Raw genomic sequence first — 20,434 nt, 5'->3', positions numbered from 1 at the left:
ACAGCTGTGCCTGGGCTGTGGGACCAAGCCCCATGTGGATCTGATCTGTGACTGGGTCTGGGCTGTGAGTGGGCTTTAACCACTGGTGTGACCGGGCTGAGTGGGACCAAGCCCCATGTGGATCTGATCTGTGAGTGGGTCTGGGCTGTGAGTGGGCTTTAACCACGGGTGTGACTGGGCTGAGTGGGATCAAGCCACATGTGGATCTGGTCTCTGAGTGGGTCTGATCTGTGCCTGTGCTTTAACCACAGCTGTGCCTGGGCCGTGAGTGGGACCAGGTCATATGTGGGTCTGATCTGAGTGGGTCTGCTCTGTGAGTGGGTCTGATCTGTGCCTGTGCTTTAACCACGGCTGTTCCTGGGCTGTGAGTGGGACCAGACCACGTGTGGGTTTGCTGTGGGAGCGAGCCCAGCCCAGCATGCCCTTGCCACACGCACAACCGGGCTGTATCATGTCCTCAGGTCCCACACGGGTGCTGGTAGCGAGCCCCAGGAGCACATCGGGCCGCTCCCGGTGAATCAGCACCCGGGACCCCGCCGGGGCACAGCGCGGCCGCTGAGGGCGGGAAGGCGGAGCCGGGATGGGGGGGGGCACTGTGCTTGTACCGCGCGGGGCACGACGGGAGATGGAGTCCTCGGGGGGGTGCGGGGGTTCCCCCCGCACCCCCCCGAGGACTCCATCTCCCGTCGTGCCCCGCGCGGGGAAAGGGGGGGCGCGGGTGTGAGGGGCGGGGCGGGGCGTGGCGGGCGCAGGGGGGTTGTGGTGGCCCCGCGGCGCGCGCACAGCACCGGGTGCAGCCGCCGCCGTCGCCTCAGCAGCAGCAGCAGCGCCCGGAGCCGCCCGCCCGCTCCGTTCCGTCCTCCTTCCTCTTCCTCCCGCCGTCACCCTTCCCACAGCCTCCTCTACCCTTCCCCTCCCTCCCCCCTCCAGCCCCGGCGAAGATGGTGGACCGCGAGCAGCTGGTGCAGAAGGCCCGGCTGGCCGAGCAAGCCGAGCGATACGACGACATGGCGGCCGCCATGAAGAACGTGAGTCCTGTCCCGTGTCCGTCGTTCCCCCGTCGCCTCACACACACACATACACGCGCCCCATCGGGCCCGGGGGGTGCGGGGCCGCGCTTCCCTCGCCCATCCCGCGCTGCCTTATCTCGGTCTGTGCGGGGTTAGGCTGGGCTTGGGCTGGGCTTGGGGGAGTGTGGGCCGCGGCTCTGGGGTGTCAGGATGCGGCCCCTCGTGCTTGTCACCTTGTCACCGTTCTTGCCGTGCTGCTCTGGTCCTTGCGCTGCCCACCGCGCCTCTCCCTGGATCCCACTGTCTTTGCCTTTCCTTGCCGAGGTGACCCGTTCTCTCCCGACCCCCATCTGCTGCCCTTGAACCTCGCCACGCATCCCGCTTTGGAGCCCCCACCCAGACCCACGCATCCCTCTCCGCTCCCCCCCACGCTTCCCTCTCCCCTGTCTTGCTGCCCCCCGCTCTGCCCCACACATCCCTCAGCCCTACACCTCCCTGCTCAGCCCCACGCCTTATCTCCCCACCCTGCCCTGTCCCTTCTCTGCCCCCACACCAGGCCCCCCCCGCCTGCCCCTCGCATCCCTCCCCACCCTGCCTCAGCGTGGGGCACAGAGCTGTGGTGTGCAGTGCTCTCTGGAAGGGGGTCACATCGGTTTGGGGGGTGCCCCGTGGGGTGAGGCTGCAGGGAGCTCTGTGGGGGGAAGGAAGGTGGGTGCCTGCACCCCTCTCCTCGCTGCCAAAATGCCCCCCCCCGGGGCTCCCGTGCATCCCTCCCTGCGTGTGGTCGGTGAGGCTGGTGTGTGCTCGTGACCCCAAAGATTGGGAGCCCTTTGGCTGCCAAAGCTCTTATTTTTACTGCACTTGGTTGGAGATTTATGAATTGAGTCATGTTGTATTCATTTCACGCTCTTAAAATAAAGACTCTGCATATAGCAAGCTGATCTGATTTGTGACACCCAACGCTCCCCTTCAATACTGACATTTTGACAATATAAGAAGGGAAAAAAAGCCATATCTCTGATCTGATCTTGCAAACAAAGCAATCGTGGGAGGCAGGATCAAGTCATTCCAGAAGATTCTGCATTTGTCATATTGCAGAGAGGCTAGACTGGGTGGAGGGAGGGAGGGGGTGCTTTAAAGGGGAAAACTGTTCTTTATGTTTGTCTTCTTAGTCAGGTCTGAACCTTTGCGAGGAGCTGGGGTGTCCTCCCTGGCTGATGAGAAGTGAATGCTGATCTGGGAATGTCGCAGTCTGCCGTGGGTGCAGCTCTGTTTGCCCATATTGCACCATTTTGTCAATAACCTTGCATTTATCAACCAGACAAAACTGTCACAGCCCGAGGAACGGGGGGAAAGGGAGGAGATGTCTGAGCAAGAAAGGCAACATGGAGAATGGGAACAAGATATTATCCCATTAAAGCAGCTGGGCTGTTCCTCTGCTCCGCCGTGGCTTTTATACCCTTTGCCCATAACGGCATCCATTCATTTTAAGGCAAAGCCCTGCTGTGTGAGCAGATCCTCCAGCTCATTTCCTACGGATAATACAGCCTCTCTGACAAAGCCAAGAGGGATAGATGTGCCTGGGAGCCACAGCCGTGTTTGCACTGTCCTCCCCAGGCTGGCTGTTGAAACTGAAGGTGTTGTTAGAGGTTAAATCGAGTGTTCTGTGGGGGGTTCTTTTTGGAGGGGTTTTCTTTCTTCCTTTTAGTCCTCACCGGCCCTGGTGAAACAGTAACCCGGGCTAACGCCGCTTATCAGTTGCCGTGTGGTTTGGCTGTAAGAAAATGATTCACAGCGGGAGCTCTGACGCCTCCCGGGAGGGCAAACAAAAGGCAGAGCTTTGTTCTATGGTTTCGGGCACGCCGCTGCCTGAACTCCCGGCACTCTGGGTCTGGCTGTGATGGGCATGTCACTGCTCGGTTATCCCTGTCACCCATCCCCCAGCTCCGGGTGTGCGGGGAGGGAGGAGGGAGGCTGATGACCTCGCACTCATTTCCGTAGCAACGCCTAGTGATGTCATATGCCACGGTCCAAGCTGCAATGCACCCAGGTGGTAGCAGAGAGCATGCGGGCTGCAGCCTGCCGAAGGTGATGCAGAAGCATTCCCGTGGTCGGTGCCGGTTTGTCCCCTGCCCTCTAAATCTAACCACCCCCTTTCTTCCTTAAGGCTCAGCTGAGAAATGCCAGGCAGCTTCTCCTCCAAGCCTGCCACGAGGATGATGTGCACAAAAGAGGTTCATTTTGCTGTGCATCTCGGTGTTTGCCTCACGGGTGGTGCCGTGGCAGCTGGGTGTGTTGCCTGGCAAACCTCAGCCCTGCCTGTGCCAAATGGCTCTTTTCATGCTTTAAAATGGAAATGGTGTGCTGGGGCTCTTGCTGTTTGCTGATTCACCCAGTGCTGCTTGCCACACTGGAGCACAATAGTTCCTTCCCAGTGATATTACATACATAATAGGTTCTAGCTCCTTCCTTAGTGCCAGTGGCCCTGGTTGATGTGTGCACAGCACTGCTGCTGTGGGACCAGGGCTGCTGCTCCAGCCCCCACAGGGAAGGGGTTTGCTGGGCAGTGTGGGTAGCACACATCCTGCCAGAGGGAGCAGAAGGTGATGCTGTGCACAGGGAACGTGTGGAGCCAGGCCCGTTGGTCCAGCATACAGCTGTGTGACCTTGCTCATTGTCCCTTGTCACCTCAGTGCTGCCTGGGGGTACAGGCAGGTGTTGGGGGGCAGGAAAGCTCCCTGCTGGTCCCCAGGGCAGTGGGCAGGCGTTGGGCTCGTGTTTGCCACCCCAACCCACGCTGTGCCCAAGCTGGTTTCCTTCCGAGCTCCCAGGGGTCCCGCTGCCCATGGTGCCTGCAGTTGCAGCGAGCTGCCTTTTTGTCTGGGTCAGCTCCACAAAGAGTTCACTGCCCAAGCCAGGGCTGGGGATCAATATCCATTAGAGCTGCTGCTGGAGGCTTTTTGGAGGTGGAGCCCTGCCAAGCCCCCGGCGGGCGCTGCCTGGGGCGCAGAGCACGTGCCTCCCCGCACACCTTGCAGGTGGGGAGGGATGCTCAGCTCAAGGGGCAGGGTGATTTCAGTGACCTTTCCATTGACAAGTCACCTAAAAAGGCTGGGGGGAGGATTATCACCTTGAGGCACGGGCTGGATGGCAGAGTCCTCAGGGAACACCAGCCTGGTTGACTGTGAGGACCCAGCCTCTGCGGTGGGGCCGTGGCTGTGCTGTGAGGACCCTGTGGTGTGGTGGTGGTGGGTGTGGAAGGGTGAACACTGGAGAGGCTGGAAAGCCAAATGGCTGCTGTCCAAGCTTTAGGCACAACTGCCTGTTGGTGCGGTAAATGGCCGTTGTGGGTGGAGGAGGAGAGCGTGGGAAAGCACAGGCCTGCCCTGGCATGGCCCATGTGGGCTTCTGCTCAGCAGCCTGGCAGGATATCACCCTCCACATCCAGTGAGCAGGGCAGGGCAGACAGCAGGGCTTCGTGCAGATACGGAGCTGGCCCTTGCAGAGAGGAGGAGGAACACAAATCCCTCCTATCTGGAGTCCCAGGGGAGTGGAGCAGGGATGACTGGCTGCTTTCTGCTTCGCAGAGGAGATGAGACAAAAGGGTGAGGTGGAAAGGCTGCTCCAGGAGGAGTGCTGGGCAGGCCATCTGTGGTGGTAGGAAGGGAGCAAGGAGTGTGAGCTGCTGTAGTAGCACTTCCCAGGGGGGCCTGGGGAAGGCTTTGGAGAAACCATTTCCAGTGCTGAGGTGCAGAGTCTGTTGGCAGATGATAACTGCATCGATGCTCTTGCTGCTGCCCCTCGTGCAGGCGTCTCGAACGCTGCTCAGCCTCATGGTGCCTCCTGGGGCCCTGCAGCATGGGGCTGTGTGGCTGTGTGCTTCCCTTCCTCCTCCTACCTACAGAGGAGCAGTCCTCTTACCCTTTAGCAGTGAGGGTTTGCTCAGACCTGAGTGGTGGGGGGAGTGAGACAGTGTGACTCACAGGGCTTCCTTCCTGGAGGTCTGTGGGGTTGGGGCAGGATGGCTGCTGTCAGGAGCTGCCATCCTGCTGTGCTTCCCACCTCTGAGCACTTCATGGTGTGAGTTGGCTCAGTGTGAAGTGGCCTCAGGACCTTGTAGCAGGAGGCTGAGCCACACACCTGCACTTAAGCTGGGGACAGGTATGAGTACAGCAGGCACTGTACACATTGGCTACAGCAATTGGTGAATCTGCAGCAGCTCTTTGACCATCCCCCTTTGAGCTCCTGGTAAGTCTGTATCTATGAGATTTGGGAAGAGGACCCGAGAGACCATGCTGGGCTTCTCTCTGTTGGCCAAGTGTAACAGCCAGGTGTGGATTTGATTAGGAAATAGTTCTTTTTGAACTGAAATGAGTGTGATACTGAGACTGTGATGGAGAATAGAGCTGTTGCATCCTGTGCATGGAAACAGTAAAGCTCCTGGGGAAGGGGGCTCCAAAAGCCCTGGATGTTTCAGGCTTAGCCAGTGCATCTGTTGGATGGTGACTAGCTCTGAAAGAGCAAAAAGGTTGGTGGGAGCTGACTGGGTTCCCTCTTGGTTTTTTCTTTGCTCTAGTTGAAGATGACTGGCTCACAGGAGAGTCTCTGTTTCTTATTTGATGTTCCAGGGGGGAGGAAAAAAAGCTTAATATGTATGAGCAAGCTCTGTCTGTCCAAGCTTTGTTCACCATCTGATCACAGAGTTGCTCCCTGGAATAGACTCTTGAGGCAGTGGTGATGCAAACCTGTGTTTGCTAGAAGCTACAGGAACAGCAATTTAAAGGTAACCACAGAACTTCAGCTGTGAAGGTGTTTCCTGCATTGACAAGTCCTGTACCTCTGGAGCAGATGTGCTCTGTCCTTGGCTTGTCTGATCTGAACTGGGATGGTGGTGTTTGCCATCCTCTTCACACCTTCTCATCCTCTTCATCTGGTTCTCTTCTGGGTGTGCTGGATGGTGCAAGACAAGTGAAGGCTCTCCAGATAATCACATCTTATCCCTCTGCTTCCTACCACTGAGTGACTGTCTTGTGCTGGGCCAGCAGCATTGGTGCTCATCAGGAGCATGGTCAGTTTGGCTTCCTTGGCAGCAATAAGAAGTCTCAGCCTTGCAGAGCTTAAATTCAGGAAGGTGGAGTAAGAACAACCTGATGGTCTCCAGTAGCCCATAGGGAGATCTGGGCTAGACCACTTTTGTTCCCAGGCTGTTAGGTGACCCAAACCCCCTTCACATTAATAAGTGCAAAGATTTTCAGAGGCTGATGCTTCTCTGCACCTCTCCATATGCAGTGTCACTTGCTTGGAAGAAGCACAGCGAGACTGAGAAGGACGTCAGTGTGTGGGATGGTGCATAGATGGTGGGCTCCAGCTGTCCCAGCAAACTGCTCTTCTGCCTCCTGCTGCAACACTGGGCAGGGATGCTTTGTGCCATTTGGAGTGGGGTTTATGCTGTGTGCTGATGAAAGGACTCTGCAAGGACAAGATGCACATGCTGAGAGCTTCATTGGCCTGTGTGGTCAGCGGGCTCTGGTATCATCATAGCAGGGAGCACTCCCTTAACCTTGGATGGAGTCTTCTGTCTCAAATCTCTAAAGAATGTGTGCTCTTATTGATTCAGTAAGTGCTGTGAGACAACGTGAGTGAGCACATGCCAGCCAGTCTGCCTGGGTGATGTGCAACTGCAGCTTTGGGTAGGGTGAGGCGTCAAGGGTGCAGATCTTCACAGCACAAGGCCTCAGAAAAGATGAGCCATGCTTGGCACCTTTACTATTTTGATCAATGTGTGCCTGTGGCTAGGGATTGATCTGCTAGCTGTGGCTCTTGAGGAGTCAAGAGGAAACACATCTCAGGGTGCAGCTGTGGAGCAGGAGCTGGGAGAAGAGAGTGGGAGCCATGGCTGTACACCTGGAGCAACCTCCACGGACAGTGGCACGTGTGGCAGGATCTAATGCACAGACTCCACAACTGAACTCATGTGCAAACCACTGCATAGAATGATGTGTGCAAGGGTGTCTGTTTAGAGCTTTTGCATGTCCAGCTGCCACCAAGCAGCTGCCTCTTGGGAGGTGGCTTTGAGCTCAGGTGCAGGGCACTGCTGGACTTGTTGGTGCTGCTTCTCTCACTTGGCAGAGGTGAGGGATGTGTTGGGAGATCAATACCAGTCTGGCAGGGAAGAGCAAAACTGACTGTTAGGCTAGTTCAGACTAGAGCTAGCTGCTCAGCGTGTCCCAGCCAGACACCAGCCTGTTCAGAGGCAAGTACAGAGGAAGAGGGGGTTGCAAAACACCTATGGTCTGACCCGAGGAAGCCTTTCCCCTGTGTCTGGGCCATTCAGGGCTCTGCAGATCTGAAACTGCCTTCTGCTTTTATGCCCAGCTCTACCTCCTGAGCTGTGACTGGCAGTGAAACATGCATGTGTGCTGGAATAACTGTGGGACAAAGCACCATGAAACAGGATTTGCCTGTCTTCCCAGGCTTTTCTCCATCTTGAAGAGGGTACAGGCATCATCCACTTCCCTGTGGCAAAGCTGTGATGGAGCGCTGCTGTGCTTGTCCCTGGATAGCTGATGCAGGTGGTGTTCTACACCTCAGTGCTCTGCTCAAGATAGCTTTTTTCCAAAGCTAAGGAATGGTTTTGAGTCTGGAAATGAGTATTTTGATGTCTGGAAAGCAAAAATTGCATGAGAACAGTAGCAGCTCTTGACTTGATTTGGTTCTACAAGCGATGGTCACCCTGGAAAGCCAGAACTTGGAAACCTCTTTCAGCACATGCTAAAACGAAGGGGAAGTAGCTGTGAATTTGTTGCTCTGTTGGTGAAGATAATGGTGGTTTTTTTGTCTTTCAACCTCTGAAACCTTTGGCTTGACTTCAGGCTGCAGCTCAGGTAAATAGCCATGGCTGGTTTTGTGCTGGTGCTAGATAAAAGCTCTGCCACGGCTGCCAGGCTCTGCCCGTGCTCCTGCCAGAGCAGCTCTTGGTCTTTGCAGATGGAGGGGGAGCTCTTCTTCCCCCATGGAGACAAAATGGCTTTGTGAGGGGCTTTGTGGGAACCCAGCCCACAGCTTGCACTGTTTACACGTGGGTGGTGGAGGAGCCTGCAAGATGAGGGAGTGTGGCAGTGCTCTCCTGCACAGGGTATGGCACTGGCATGGCTGAGGTCCCTCCTCCTCCCTGCATCTGCCTCCTCCCACCTCCCCTCCTCCAAAGCACAGCAAGCTTTGAGCAGCTGTGGGGGACTTCACACATTTACACTTGGTCTGGAGCAGGCAGGAGAGGGGAAGGATACAGACCCACAACCCAGCTGGGTTTGTGTCCTTGGTCAGGCACGGCCAGCGCTGTCAGAGCCAGCTTTGTCTTGTCATTTACCTAGATGCTTGATCTAATGAGCAAAGTCCCCCCTCCCAACCTAAAATGAAGGAAAAGAGTGACAAAAGGGCTTTCATTTTGCTCTTTAAGTAAGAGCCCTGACTCCTCTCTCCAGACTCCAGATGTCAAGATGTTGGCTCTGGGTGGGAAGCCTCGGGGAGGAGCTCAGCAGCAGGATGGCTTTGTCTGGCTTCTCCCAGTGCACAGCCAGCCCAAGCTGCTGCTCTCCAGCCTCTCTGATGGGCCAGAGCCCTGGGAGCTGCTGGGGCTGGAGCAGCACAGGGCTGGAAGTTCACCCAGGAGTCCTGCCCTGGTTGCAGTGCTGGTTTGCTTGGTGGGGTCTGGAAACACTCAGAAATGGTAACTTCTGGAAAATGGAGCTGAAATGATGAGGCAGCAGTTCCTCAGCCTGCAGGAAGCCCTGATGAGACTGTCTCTCAAAGGCTGTGCCTTTGCTTAGCTGGTGAAACAAAAGCCTTTGTCTGCCCATTTAAGTACAAACTTCCCCCCAGTCTCAGGTTTTTCTGTGCTAACAGGGGTTTAGTCACGTCTCAGGAATGACCCAGCACGTGCTCAGACGTTAAACCTGGTTTTTGGCTCAAAACTAGTGATCTAGTGACCAAGGGCAGAGCATTAGTTAATAGCAGTAGGGGAGTAACTAGAGAGCATGTGCCATGAGATTCCCTTAAAGTGATCCCCAGATTAGGGATTAAAGTACTTAATGTTTTTGTTCTCTAAAGGAGATGTTAGAATTGAGTCAGTCTCTGGGTGTTTGAAGGCTGCAGGGACTCCAAGTACAAAACATTCCTTAATTGTTTGCAAATTCCCTCTGATCTTACTGGATGGGTTGGCTTTGTTTATGTACCAGGCAGAGCTACTTGGCATGTCATTCTGCTGCTGATTCCTCTCTTAGGATGGTTTTAACAAGGCTCTAGAAGAATACCAGGGGAGAAATGGCAGCTTCAGTGCTAAGGAGGCTGCTGATGGGCACCTTGTTTGGACAGTGTGTTCTGCAGGATGAAGTTTATTAATAGTAGTTGGGGAAGCTGTTGCTGTGCTGTGTGCTAACAGAACTGCTGTAGGTCTGGACTTGGAAAACACTAATGCTTCCTTTTCAGAACTTGGGGAAGATTAACAGCCTTTGATTTACACCCAGCTGAAGAAGGCATTGGAGCTTTGCCTCTTGATGCTGGTGGGCTTTGTTACTTGGGATGGATATGTCATTACCTTGAAGCTGGGAGCTTGGCTTGTTGCATGTGGTGCCTGAGGGGTTCTGTCACCTGTGATGAACTGAGATCAAATCTGTGGTAGCAGTCCCTTGGGCTTCAAAAGAGAGCTTGGAGCAGATAGCTGCAGCTAGGGGAGGGTAGCTGGATCCACAGTCAGGTCTAGATGAGTAAAGTGACCTTCCTTGTAACTGAAAAGTGGCTCCAGTGCTCCAGAAAGCTGCCAGAGCAAAAAACTTGGCTTTCTGTTCTGCAAGTTCATTTGCAAAAGTAACTAAAATTGTCTTTGCTAAAGGTGTGTAAGGTCAAACCTGAAATCCCTGAAGCAACGGGAGGGTAAAGGACATCTGGAGGGATAATCACACTCACTGGTGTGGAAATCAAAGCCGTGGTGGAACTGGCATGCTGGAGTCCACCTGGGTGTGCTGGAAAGTCACTTGCTTAATCTGGTAAAACAGGTTTCAGGGAACTGCAAAGAACTGCTGGTTCTGCAGACCAAAGGACCTAAAGCAAAAGTCTTGGGTTGATTTGGTTTGGTGTCTTCTTTTTCTTACGTTTCCAGAGCCTTGCCTTGATGTGCAAGGAGCAGACTTGCCCTGAGTGATTGAGCTAATGACACAAAGAGGTTAAAAGCTCCCTGCTAGCTGCAGGGAGTTGTTTGCATGGTTGCAGCTTCTCCCATTTCATCCTGCTGGAGCAGCAGCTTGCCAACTGCCATGGCAGCGATGCACAGCTCCCTCCTGCATGGCAGAGGCAAGTGCTTGAGGATTGCCTGGTTCACCCTGCTCTGACAGAGCTGGGAGCAGCCAGAACTCACTCTCCACCTTTCTCACAGTGTCCTGCCTATGACACATCAGCTCTCCTCTCTCCCCACACATGGTTCAAGTGAATAGAGGTCATGGGTATGGCCTAACGCTGTCATTTTTTGAGCCTCTGATTAAGGACAAGCATCTCATGTTGGCCTGGCACCCAGAGCTCCAGGGAGGATTTGATGATCTGGTGGTAGGGTACTTACTGCCTGGCAGTGGTGCTGGGGGTGAGCAGGAAAGCACTGAGCCAGATTAGCACTCTTGGGAGCTGTGAGGTAAGTCTTTAAGCAGCTAATGCTCCTAGCAGCACTAAACACCCTCCCTGCATGAAACCTGATTCATTTATCTAGCATGTCCATGCTTATGTGCAAGAGTCCTTCAAGTCTGTCTTGCCTGGCTTTGTTTTGCCATAAATTGGAGGGAGGAAATAAAAGTCAGTCTTCCCCTGTGTTGACCAAGTCTTAAGACTCTGGAAGTGACCAGTGGTCATGCCATGGATGGCTGCTTCAGCCTAAAAGCCTGTGAGTGGATGGACTTTCCTGAAGAAGAATAAAGCTGGAATGGAAGAAGAAGTCAATCAAATCTTGTACAGAAATGAGGAAAGAGCTGCAGTGAGCTTTTGAGAGCTTTTCAGCTTGCACCTGGAGACGTTTAATGCAGCCCAGAAGAGCCCCTAGAAAGTACTAAATTGTCAAAAGGGATCCACTCTGAGCTCCTAAAGCTTTTGGTGTCCTCCAGGAGCACGTCTGAGCTCCTGTGGCAGTGGCACTGGTCTTCCATTCACTTTGCACAAAGCTTGGAGAAGAGGCATGTTGGCAGGGAACAGATGGAACAATCTGAGGCAGGGGAGCTCCCCAGGCTGCTGGGTGAGGGAGCAGAATGGTCAGCTTGGGTGGTTGCAAAGGTGCTTGCAGAGGTGGACAAGTGGGCAGATGATGCTTGCCAGCCTGCCATACCTTGGGGAAGGAATAGCTTGGCAGCCCTTCTGTTGCTCTGTAGTTGCTCTCCCATCTGTGAGAGAAGGTGTGAAGAGCTCTGAGTGACACTCCTCTTAAATCCTGGGGCTGATGTGGTTCCACTTGCTGCTTTCTCCATCTGGTGGCAGGAAGGCACCAGACCAACAGATTCCTTTTCCCAAGGGTTTTTAATAGGTAGGAGGCAGCTTGTGGCAGCAAGACAGTGAAACAGGTTGTCCTGTGAGCAGTGTTCATCTCCTTTCACAGCCTGTTGTTTGTTAAAAGGCTGACAAGAATCAGGGTGTTCATAAGGAAGACAAGAAGAGTTTGGGCATGGTTCCTTAACGGCTCAAAAAAGCAGATGCTGGTTAGAGAAGCAGCTCCCTGTGATGCTCGTTCAGAAATGCTTTGTGGCTCTACAGTGATGGGTTTGAAGAGCACACACACATGGTGCTCGTGCTGGGGAGCTGGGGCTGCCCCTTCCAGCTGCTTGTGGTGTCTGGGTTGCCCTCTGTCAGCTCCAACAGCCATGGCAGGGTGCCTGGATGGCCAGAGGATGTTGCCTTGTGTTTGCTTTATCTCCAAAGCTGCAGAAGAAGCAGGAGAAGCAAATCAATGGCACCCAGGTGTTGTGCAGCAGGAAAGACTGGAGCCGTTAGACCCAAGGCTGGGACTGCAGCCCTGCAGATAAGGGGTGGGACATGAAATGCTGCTACCAAGTGCAGCATGGGGACAGCTCAGAGCTCTGCTCATGTCACTGGTTTTCTCACCTTGGCTCCCTTCAACATGCAGGAATGACCCAAGCAGTTGAAACTTGCTTTTTCTCTAGCTGAGCTCCATCAGAGCCAGGCTGAAACTGGAGAAGATCTGTAGGCTCCAAGGACTGATGAAACCTGTGTGTAGTGTGATGATACCCACTTTGGCTTAAGTAGCTGTTAAGCTACAGAGACCAATGGAATAAATGAGCTCTTGGTTTTCAGGTCTGCTTTTCCATTTGAAGGCATTGTCTTGGGTGGTTCAAAGTCACCTTAAATAATAAAGGCTAGAGTGAGATGAAAGCTGCTATTGACTGTAGGAACAAGCAGAAATCATAATGGGTGTCTGGAGTGCTTAAGTAGCCTCAGAGATCCAGATATGCTACAAGCAATAAACAGTCTTACATTGCAGGGGCTGGTCCTTGGTGCACTCTGAAGCAATTTGAAGAGTTAATGGCAGAAGCATCCCCTGTGTCTTCAGCCTCTGTCCTGTGGTGAGAGCCATCCCCACCAGCTTAAAAATGAGAACTGGCATGTGGCTATTCATAATGAAACAGTCAAAGGAGACTGCAGTGGGGAACTAACTTCTGCCCACAGCCTGCTTGTGCTTTTCTGGTCTTGTGTGAGGTGAGAGGGAGGGCTTTGACTTGCAGTGAAAATCCTGAGCTAGGACAGGAGAGGACAGCAGGGAGAGAAGTAGTTATGGCATGACTTCCACTTTGGAAGTATGACAGGGGTGGGGAAAGAACCAAACAAGTGAAATGTGGGAAGATCTTAGATTGAGGTCTAGTTTAACACCTCCTTTGTGCTGAGGTGGGACAGTGCTAAAGGAAAGCATCTTTCCAACTGCTGCTGTGGTGTCAGGGGACAGCTCACTGAGCACACAAGCTGCTCCTGAGCAGGGCGTGTGGCACCCAGCCTGTGCTGCTGCAGGGGGTTGTTCCTCCCCAGCTGCAGGACTCTGCACTTGCCCTTGGTGAACCTCAGCAGGTTCCTCTAGTCAGGAACGTGTAGCAGCTGCTTGAGCCTGCAGTTGGTTGTGTGCTGGTGGCTTCAGACCAAGTAAGAATTGCAGTGGTGGGACTTGTGACCAAAATGTTGTTTCAGGAGCAGATTGGCCTTTTTCAAAAGTGAAGCACAAAAAGGGATCTTCAGACCAGACCCCAGTGGTGCCAACAAAGCTGCAGGAGAGCAAGGCAGTGGCCAGTGTTTCTGTTGAGACACAGTGTGCTGAATTACATGGTGCAGGAGAAAGCACTGCTGAGGAGGAGATGGCTATTGTATATCCTGGTGGAAGAAGAGCTCTGATGATGTTCAAAAGCTGTTCTCAGTGAACAGTTTGAGGTTCTCACATGTCTGTCTAGGCTCCTTTGTAGGTGTCTAATGTCTTCAGGGACTCGGGGTCTCTTCTAGGTAATCAGAAAAGCAAAAGTGTGAAGCTTTTGGATTAAAGTGGCAGATGTTGATGGTATTCTCCAGGGAGGAATCCCTGGGCAGCCTGGCACAGGGGCTGACAACCCTCTCAGGGGAAAAGCTCTTCCTCAGCTCCAACCTCAACCTCCCCTGGGGCAACTTGAGCCCATTAAAGAAAGTGCAGTAAGACCAGCCCTTGGGTTTTTGGAGAGCACAGGCCTTGACATCAGGGGCAGGTAAAGTTTTGTGTGTTGCCTGGTGTCTCTGTGAGGCTGAACCTTCCCTGGGCTGCAACATGATCCTCAGGCATGCTGGGAGCCTGCCAGGATTTGGGCAGAGTGCTGAGTCAGAGCTCACAGCCAGAGGAGAGAAAGCAGAAGGACCTTCTCCCCAAGGAGCTTTGCAAAGCTACAGGCTTGGAGTTGGTCAAACCTCTGGACTCTCAAGCTGTAGAAACCCCACAGCTCCAGGAGGTTTTGTCCAAGAGAACTGTTGGACTGTCTCTGTGATTTTAGGGCACTTGAGTCTTGGAGATGCAGATGCTGCATCCTCAAAGGCTGCAGGAGGTGGTGGTGAGGCTGCAATTGGCAGTGCCCTCGAGCTTGGGGATGGAGTGTGCCTCCAAGCCAAAGCCTGTCACTGTGCAGTCCTCTGTGGGAAGCCCAGTGCAGACCTGCACTCCCTGTGTGTCTTCTCCTCAGCTTTTGCCCTTAGGCAGAGCTGCAGAGCCCATGGCACAAGAGTCATGTTCTATCACCAGGCACAGGGGAAATAGCTGAGGTCTCCAGCTGCTCTGCATAAATAAAGAGCTAGTTTTGGGGCTGGGCTTGTTTTGGGAGGAAGAAGCAGAAAGGAAGGGGAAAAAGCTCTTCTTATTCTTTTCCAGAATAGCTGAAAGGTATCTGTCAGGTTTCCAGCTGTGTGAGTGTGCAGACCAGCTCTGTGTGCCTGGCTGTTTATGCCACATGCAAGGCTCAGCTCCTCTTCAGTCACATCCATCTCCTGCCCTTGCCTCCACCTCTCTGACCTGCAGGGGCACAAGGGTGAACCAAGGCATGACACTGAGGTTTGTGCTGCAACTTCTGCTTTTCTCTGCTGTCAGCCAGGGAAGTAAAACTCCAGAATGACTGAGCTGACAGACAGAGGCCTCTCAGTGCCAAACTGAGATACTTTCTTTGACTATTTGAAGCCTCCAACTCCATGTAACAGTGCTGAGAATGGCATCAGGTGGCCTAATGCTCAGAGGGTTGGTCTCTGTGTGAGGGTGCTGCCCTTCTCAAGAGATGTGAGACCCCCTCCAGGGTCTGAGTTCAGGAGGGGGAGGGCTCTGTAATGTTATTCTGGATGCTGGAAACAAGCATCAGCCAAAACTCTCTGAAAGGGTTTGCAGTGTGGGTGCTGCAATCTAACCCAGGCCTGGCACAGGATATTGCCTTGTTGCTGTCACACCAGAGGTGTTCAGTGCAGTGCTGTCAGTTGAGTGTATGGGAGCTTGCTGGTTAGCCTCTGCCTTGGTTGAACTCTATTTGGGTGTCCTGCAGGAGGTGGTTGGCAAAAGCAGCACAATGGCCAGAGGGTGATGATGCCCTGGTGCAGAGTGTGTCATGGCAGAAGACCCCAGGACAGGCTTCAGCAGGGAGGACAGGCAGCAGCCTCTTAGTTGTAGCTGTGAGACATGGCAAGCAGGGTCTGGGCAGAACAAAAGGCAGGGATGATGGCAGTGCTTAAAGGTAACATAACCTGGACTGTGTCTCCTCCACCTTCCAGGAACCCTCTGATGAAAGCAGCTAAACCTGGTGTCCTGGGCATCTTGCATGGTCTTCCTGCAGGGAATGCAAGTGCCAGATGGTTTTGCTTTCCTTCCTCTCTCAACTCAGTTGCAAACTGATATACATGTGGGACTGGAGCATCTTCCCTCTCCTGTCTCTGGCCCTGTTCCATTCCTCTGCAGTGGAGAGCCTGGGTGCTGCTACACAGCAGTTACATGGTTAAGGAGGCTCCCTTGCTGCTCTGATAAATTCCCTCTGAGCTCCCTGGAGGAATCTGCCTTCTCCACAGGTGTGTCTTCCATCTGTCAGCCAGTTTGTTGAAAGGATTTTGACAGGCAACTTTCTTCCATAATCCTTAATAGCTTCAAATTCAGAATGTTTATGGCAAAGCTAATCCTACAGAACTCCCTGTAGCCTTATTAAATCTGTCCTCCAGTAAGACTCTTGTGGTGAGAGGAGGGAAATCTCCTTTCTGCAGTGATAAATATCTGCAGACTTGGCTTTGGGGCAGCTTTAAAGTCAGCTGCTTGGCCCATGCTTGCAGCTGAGAGTGTCTCACTAGAAGCAGGGCCTTTGTGTGGTTATTGACCTTCATAACCAGTGTCAGCATGGAAAACTGTTGGAGCTGGGGAGTCTCTTGTATGGCTGGAGATGTTGGATGCTCTGTTTACAGCTGGGAGGTAAGAGGGTGAGTCAGGCTGTGGTTTCTGGATGCTTCTAGTCCCAGTTCCCTTCCTCAAAGCAGAGCAGCTGAGATGGGACAACACCCTGAGTACTGATCACATCTCAGATACCTCCAAGGAGAGACAGTCCCTAAGCAACAGGGCAGAGGGACACCATTGTCTCCCACAGCTTTCAAAGATGACTTTAACCTCCTGCAGTATCTTCAGTTTCTGTTTGTGCAGGTGTCACTCAGAGGGAAGGGTGAATGGGATCATGTCAAAGTTGAGTCCTGTAAGAATACAGACAACTGGAGACCTCAGAACTGAGAGCATGAGGTGGGCTGGCAGCAGCATGTAAATGCCTTGCCAGGGCTCTTTTAGCACGCTGCAGTTGAGCTGTGGCAGGGCTGAGCCTCTGCCCAGGGCCCTGAGGTTCCCCAGCAACCCAGAGCCTGGCTGGGAAAGGTGGGACGTGGGTCAGTCTGCTGGCACCAGCAGCTTCCAGGTGCCTTGGATATCACACACCCATTTACCTTGGGGTGTGAAAGCTGGGAGCTGCCTTGGCACACTGCCCCATGCACCTTGCCCTGTGTGGGTAGCAACTGCTGGTGGTACAGTCACCTGGGACTGTCTGTGAGGTGACAGCCACGTCCCTGGTCCCTCAGCCATCTCGTACTCTCAGTGCAGAAGGAGCTTGTGCCTGGTTTGCACCGTGGGACTCCCTTTCTGTTGTGAGATGGGCTGTTTGCCAGGCTGCAGAGCATCTTGTGGAGCAGCACAGGGATGGGGGTGTTCAGCCTGGAGAAGAGGAGGCTGAGGGGAGACAGGAGCACTCCCTGACACTCTCTCACAGGAGCCTGCAGTGAGCTGGGGGTCAGGCTCTTCTCCCCAGTAATCAATGACAGGACAAGAGCAAATAGCCTCAGGTTGCCCCAGGGGAGGCTGAGGTTGGAGCTGAGGCAGAACTGTTTCCCTGAGAGGAGTGTGAACCCCTGTGCCAGGCTGCCCAGGGAGCTGGGGCAGTGCCCAGCCCTGGAGGGATCCCAAAGCCATGGAGCTGAGGTGCTGAGGGCTGTGGGTCAGTGCTGGGCTGGGCAGGGTGAGGGGAGGGCTGGAACTGCAGCAGCTTCAAGGGCTTTTCCAACAGAAATGATTGTGTGATATAGTATGAGCAAGTGTGAGTCATTCCACACCACTCCACTGAGGTCCTGGGCTGGACCATCCCACACCTTCTGTGCAAGCCCTCAGCCTCCTGATTGCCCCCATAAATGTGGTTATCTGGGCTCAGAACAAACCTTGTCCTTAGAAACACTTGTGAGAATGACTCAGTATTTGCAGAAGCCTTTCATGTCCAAACCATTACCTAATCCTGGTGAGAAGGGACTGTGAGAGGAGGCTGCCAGGCTCCTGCTCTGCTGGCAGCCCTACCTGGGGTGGGGTGTGTGGCAGGGAAGGGGACAATGGCCGTAGCCAGGCTCAGAGTGCCACTTGCCAGCTGTAACTGAGAGCTGTGAGGGGCATCCTGAGCTGCTGCAGCCATTCTGAGGGCACAGAGCCCTGTGGTGTGGGGCACAGCAATGAGCTGCCGAAGAAGCACTTCCCTGGGTGGCTTCAGGGGGCTGCAGGAGCTGGAATGAGATAAGGAATGGGGTTGGGCAAAGGGGAGGGGGATCAGTGATGGCCCTGGCAGCTAAAGGCTCCTTTGTGTTCCATGGGCTCCCCTCCAAAGGAACTGTCCCCAAAGGCTACCAAGATGCTGAGAGGGCTGGAACATGTGCATGAGGGGGAAAGGCTGCAGGGCCTGGGGCTGTTCAGCCTGGAGAGGAGGAGCCTGAGCTCAGGGACACCTCATTAATGCTGATGGGTGTTGAGAGGATGGGGCCAGGCTTTTTTCTGTAGTGCCCAGTGCCAGGACAAGGGGTGATGGACATCAGCTGGAACACAAACTTCCACTGGAACACAAAGAGAAAGCTGGAACAGAAAAGGTTCCACTGGCATAGGAGAAGAAACTCCTTTGGTGCTGAGGTGAGGAAGCCCTGGCCCAGGCTGCCCAGGGAGCGTGTGGAAGCTCTTCTCAGGAGGTTCCCAAACCCCCCTGGACACGTTCCTGTGCCCCCTGAGCCAGGGGAAGCTGCTGTAGCAGAGGCTGGCGGAGCTCTGGAGGTGCCTTCCCACCCCCACCATGCTGGGATTGTGTGACTGTGATGCTTCCTGGTGTCTGCACAGCCTGGGGTGGCCCTGGGCAGCCCCTCAGTGAGACCATTCTACGCTCCATCCTCTCCTTCATCCCCTGTCACCGCAGTGTGTGAGGCAGGTGGAGGTGACACTCTGCATCAACACCCTCAGTGAAGAAAACCCTCCATGGGCAGAACACTCTCTTACCCAGGAGCTTTTCAGTCCTTATCTCTGCAGCTGCCTTGGGCAGCTGTAATTAGAACAGCTCACGTATTCTTTAGGCATCTCAGAAGCGTGCCCTGTGCTTCTGGGCAATGGATAAAGGACAGCCTGTAGCTGTGGTATTGTCAATCCACACAGCCAGCTTGTAACCTTAGACCATCTCCAGCCTCTTGCTTTGACTGTTCCTCTCTCCTGGGTCACCGTGTCCAGCTCCCAGCTGGAAGCTTCTCCTTCCATGTTCTTCTCCTTCTGCAAAATGCTGCTCTTTTAAGAGATGCAGGATACCTGGAGTAAAACACAACCTGCCCCTTTTTGCTGAGGGACTGGACCACGGTGTGATTTCCCAGCTGGTTCAGTCTGGGATGGGAGCAGAGGGAGCCTCTGGGAGCCGGCTGCCTTCTCCTGCCCCTGGCTTAGAGACGACGCGCGTGAGGCGGCACCGAGCGCGTGCTGGGGAGCATGGGAGCGCTTCAGGGCGTAACCCAGGCGTGTCTGTGTGTTCTCTGTCCCCTCTCCCCCTGCAGGTGACGGAGCTGAACGAGCCTCTGTCCAACGAAGAGAGGAACCTGTTGTCCGTGGCCTACAAGAACGTGGTGGGGGCGCGGCGCTCCTCTTGGCGGGTCATCAGCAGCATCGAGCAGAAAACCTCGGCCGACGGGAACGAGAAGAAGATCGAGATGGTGCGAGCCTACCGTGAGAAGATCGAGAAGGAGCTGGAAGCCGTGTGCCAGGACGTGCTGAGCCTGCTGGACAACTACCTGATCAAGAACTGCAGCGAGACGCAGTACGAGAGCAAAGTCTTCTACCTGAAGATGAAAGGGGACTATTACCGCTACCTGGCCGAGGTGGCCACCGGGGAGAAGAGAGCGACCGTGGTGGAGTCTTCAGAGAAAGCTTACAGCGAAGCTCATGAGATCAGCAAGGAACACATGCAGCCCACCCACCCCATCCGCCTCGGCTTGGCTCTTAACTACTCGGTTTTCTACTACGAGATCCAGAACGCTCCGGAGCAGGCTTGTCACCTGGCCAAGACGGCCTTCGACGACGCCATCGCCGAGCTCGACACCCTCAACGAGGACTCCTACAAGGACTCAACGCTCATCATGCAGCTCCTCCGCGACAACCTAACGCTCTGGACGAGCGACCAGCAAGACGACGACGGCGGCGAAGGCAACAACTAAGCCCAAACCCCTCCGTCCTCACCCGAGGTGGACTGGCAGCCGCACGCTGATGCTCACCACTGCAGTCTTTATTTTTTTCCCCACGAGTTGGAAATTTGGGAGGGAGGGAGGGAGGGAGGGGGAGGGGGGAAAGGGGGAGAGGGAGGGGGTGGAAAGTCAAGGGTGGGGGAGGAGGGGGAAAAAGGAGGAGGGGTTACCTTCCCAGGGAGAAAACACCCCCCAACCCCCCCCCATATGACCTGTCTTTGATTGCCTCGTTGACATTTTTGCCAAAACACCACTAGTGGAAGTCAGGCTGGCTGTGCTGGGATGGGATAGCAGCCTCACTGGCATATGGACTGTTCTGTAGATTATTAATACCAAGTGGAGCTGTCTTTAATTTAACTTTATGGCTAGAAATAAAGAAAGGGGTTTGAAGATGGATTTGCCTGGATGGAACGGGCCCTGGTTTTGTATGAGGAAAGCGATGCCAAAAGGGAAAGCTAAAGGAGGAGGTGTAAAAAAAGCAAAGCAAAGCCCAGAGAGTTGTGTGGTTCCAGTTCAAGGCTCCGTGAGCGTGCTCCTGCAGCCCAAGTGCCGTGTGCCCGCAGCGCTCTGCCCGCCGGGGCCCGGCTTCAGATCCCCCAGGTGAGAAGGGATTAAAACCCACCAAAACACAAACCCAAACCAACACAGGGAACCCTGAAAGAATTGAGGGCTTGCAGAAAGCCCTGGGCTTTAGGCCATGCAAGCTTGGTTTCCTTCCATAGGGTAGCAGGCAGTATTAACACTAACCCGCCGTTTACAGTGTCTCTACATTACAGCCATATGACATCAAAGCCTTTCTTTTGACCCTTTCTTTTTGGCTTGTTGTTTGTTTGGTGGTTGGTTGTTTTTTGGCTTGCCTTCCT

The 20,434-nt window shown here is 54.1% G+C and overlaps 1 protein-coding gene across 1 annotated transcript; it reads left to right on the top strand.

The window, feature by feature from the left end:
• Positions 1 to 742: 742 nt before the first annotated feature.
• On the top strand, positions 743 to 19,643 carry YWHAG (tyrosine 3-monooxygenase/tryptophan 5-monooxygenase activation protein gamma). Its single transcript, XM_062012199.1, has 2 exons — positions 743 to 1,028; positions 18,888 to 19,643. Exons 1-2 carry the CDS (start codon positions 942 to 944, stop codon positions 19,542 to 19,544), a joined length of 744 nt encoding a protein of 247 aa, XP_061868183.1. The 5' UTR covers positions 743 to 941; the 3' UTR covers positions 19,545 to 19,643.
• Positions 19,644 to 20,434: the final 791 nt, after the last annotated feature.

The sequence above is a fragment of the Colius striatus genome, chromosome 20 (assembly GCF_028858725.1).
Source record: "Colius striatus isolate bColStr4 chromosome 20, bColStr4.1.hap1, whole genome shotgun sequence".
Classification (NCBI taxonomy): domain Eukaryota; kingdom Metazoa; phylum Chordata; class Aves; order Coliiformes; family Coliidae; genus Colius; species Colius striatus.
This window is presented reverse-complemented; position numbering and strand designations above follow the sequence as displayed.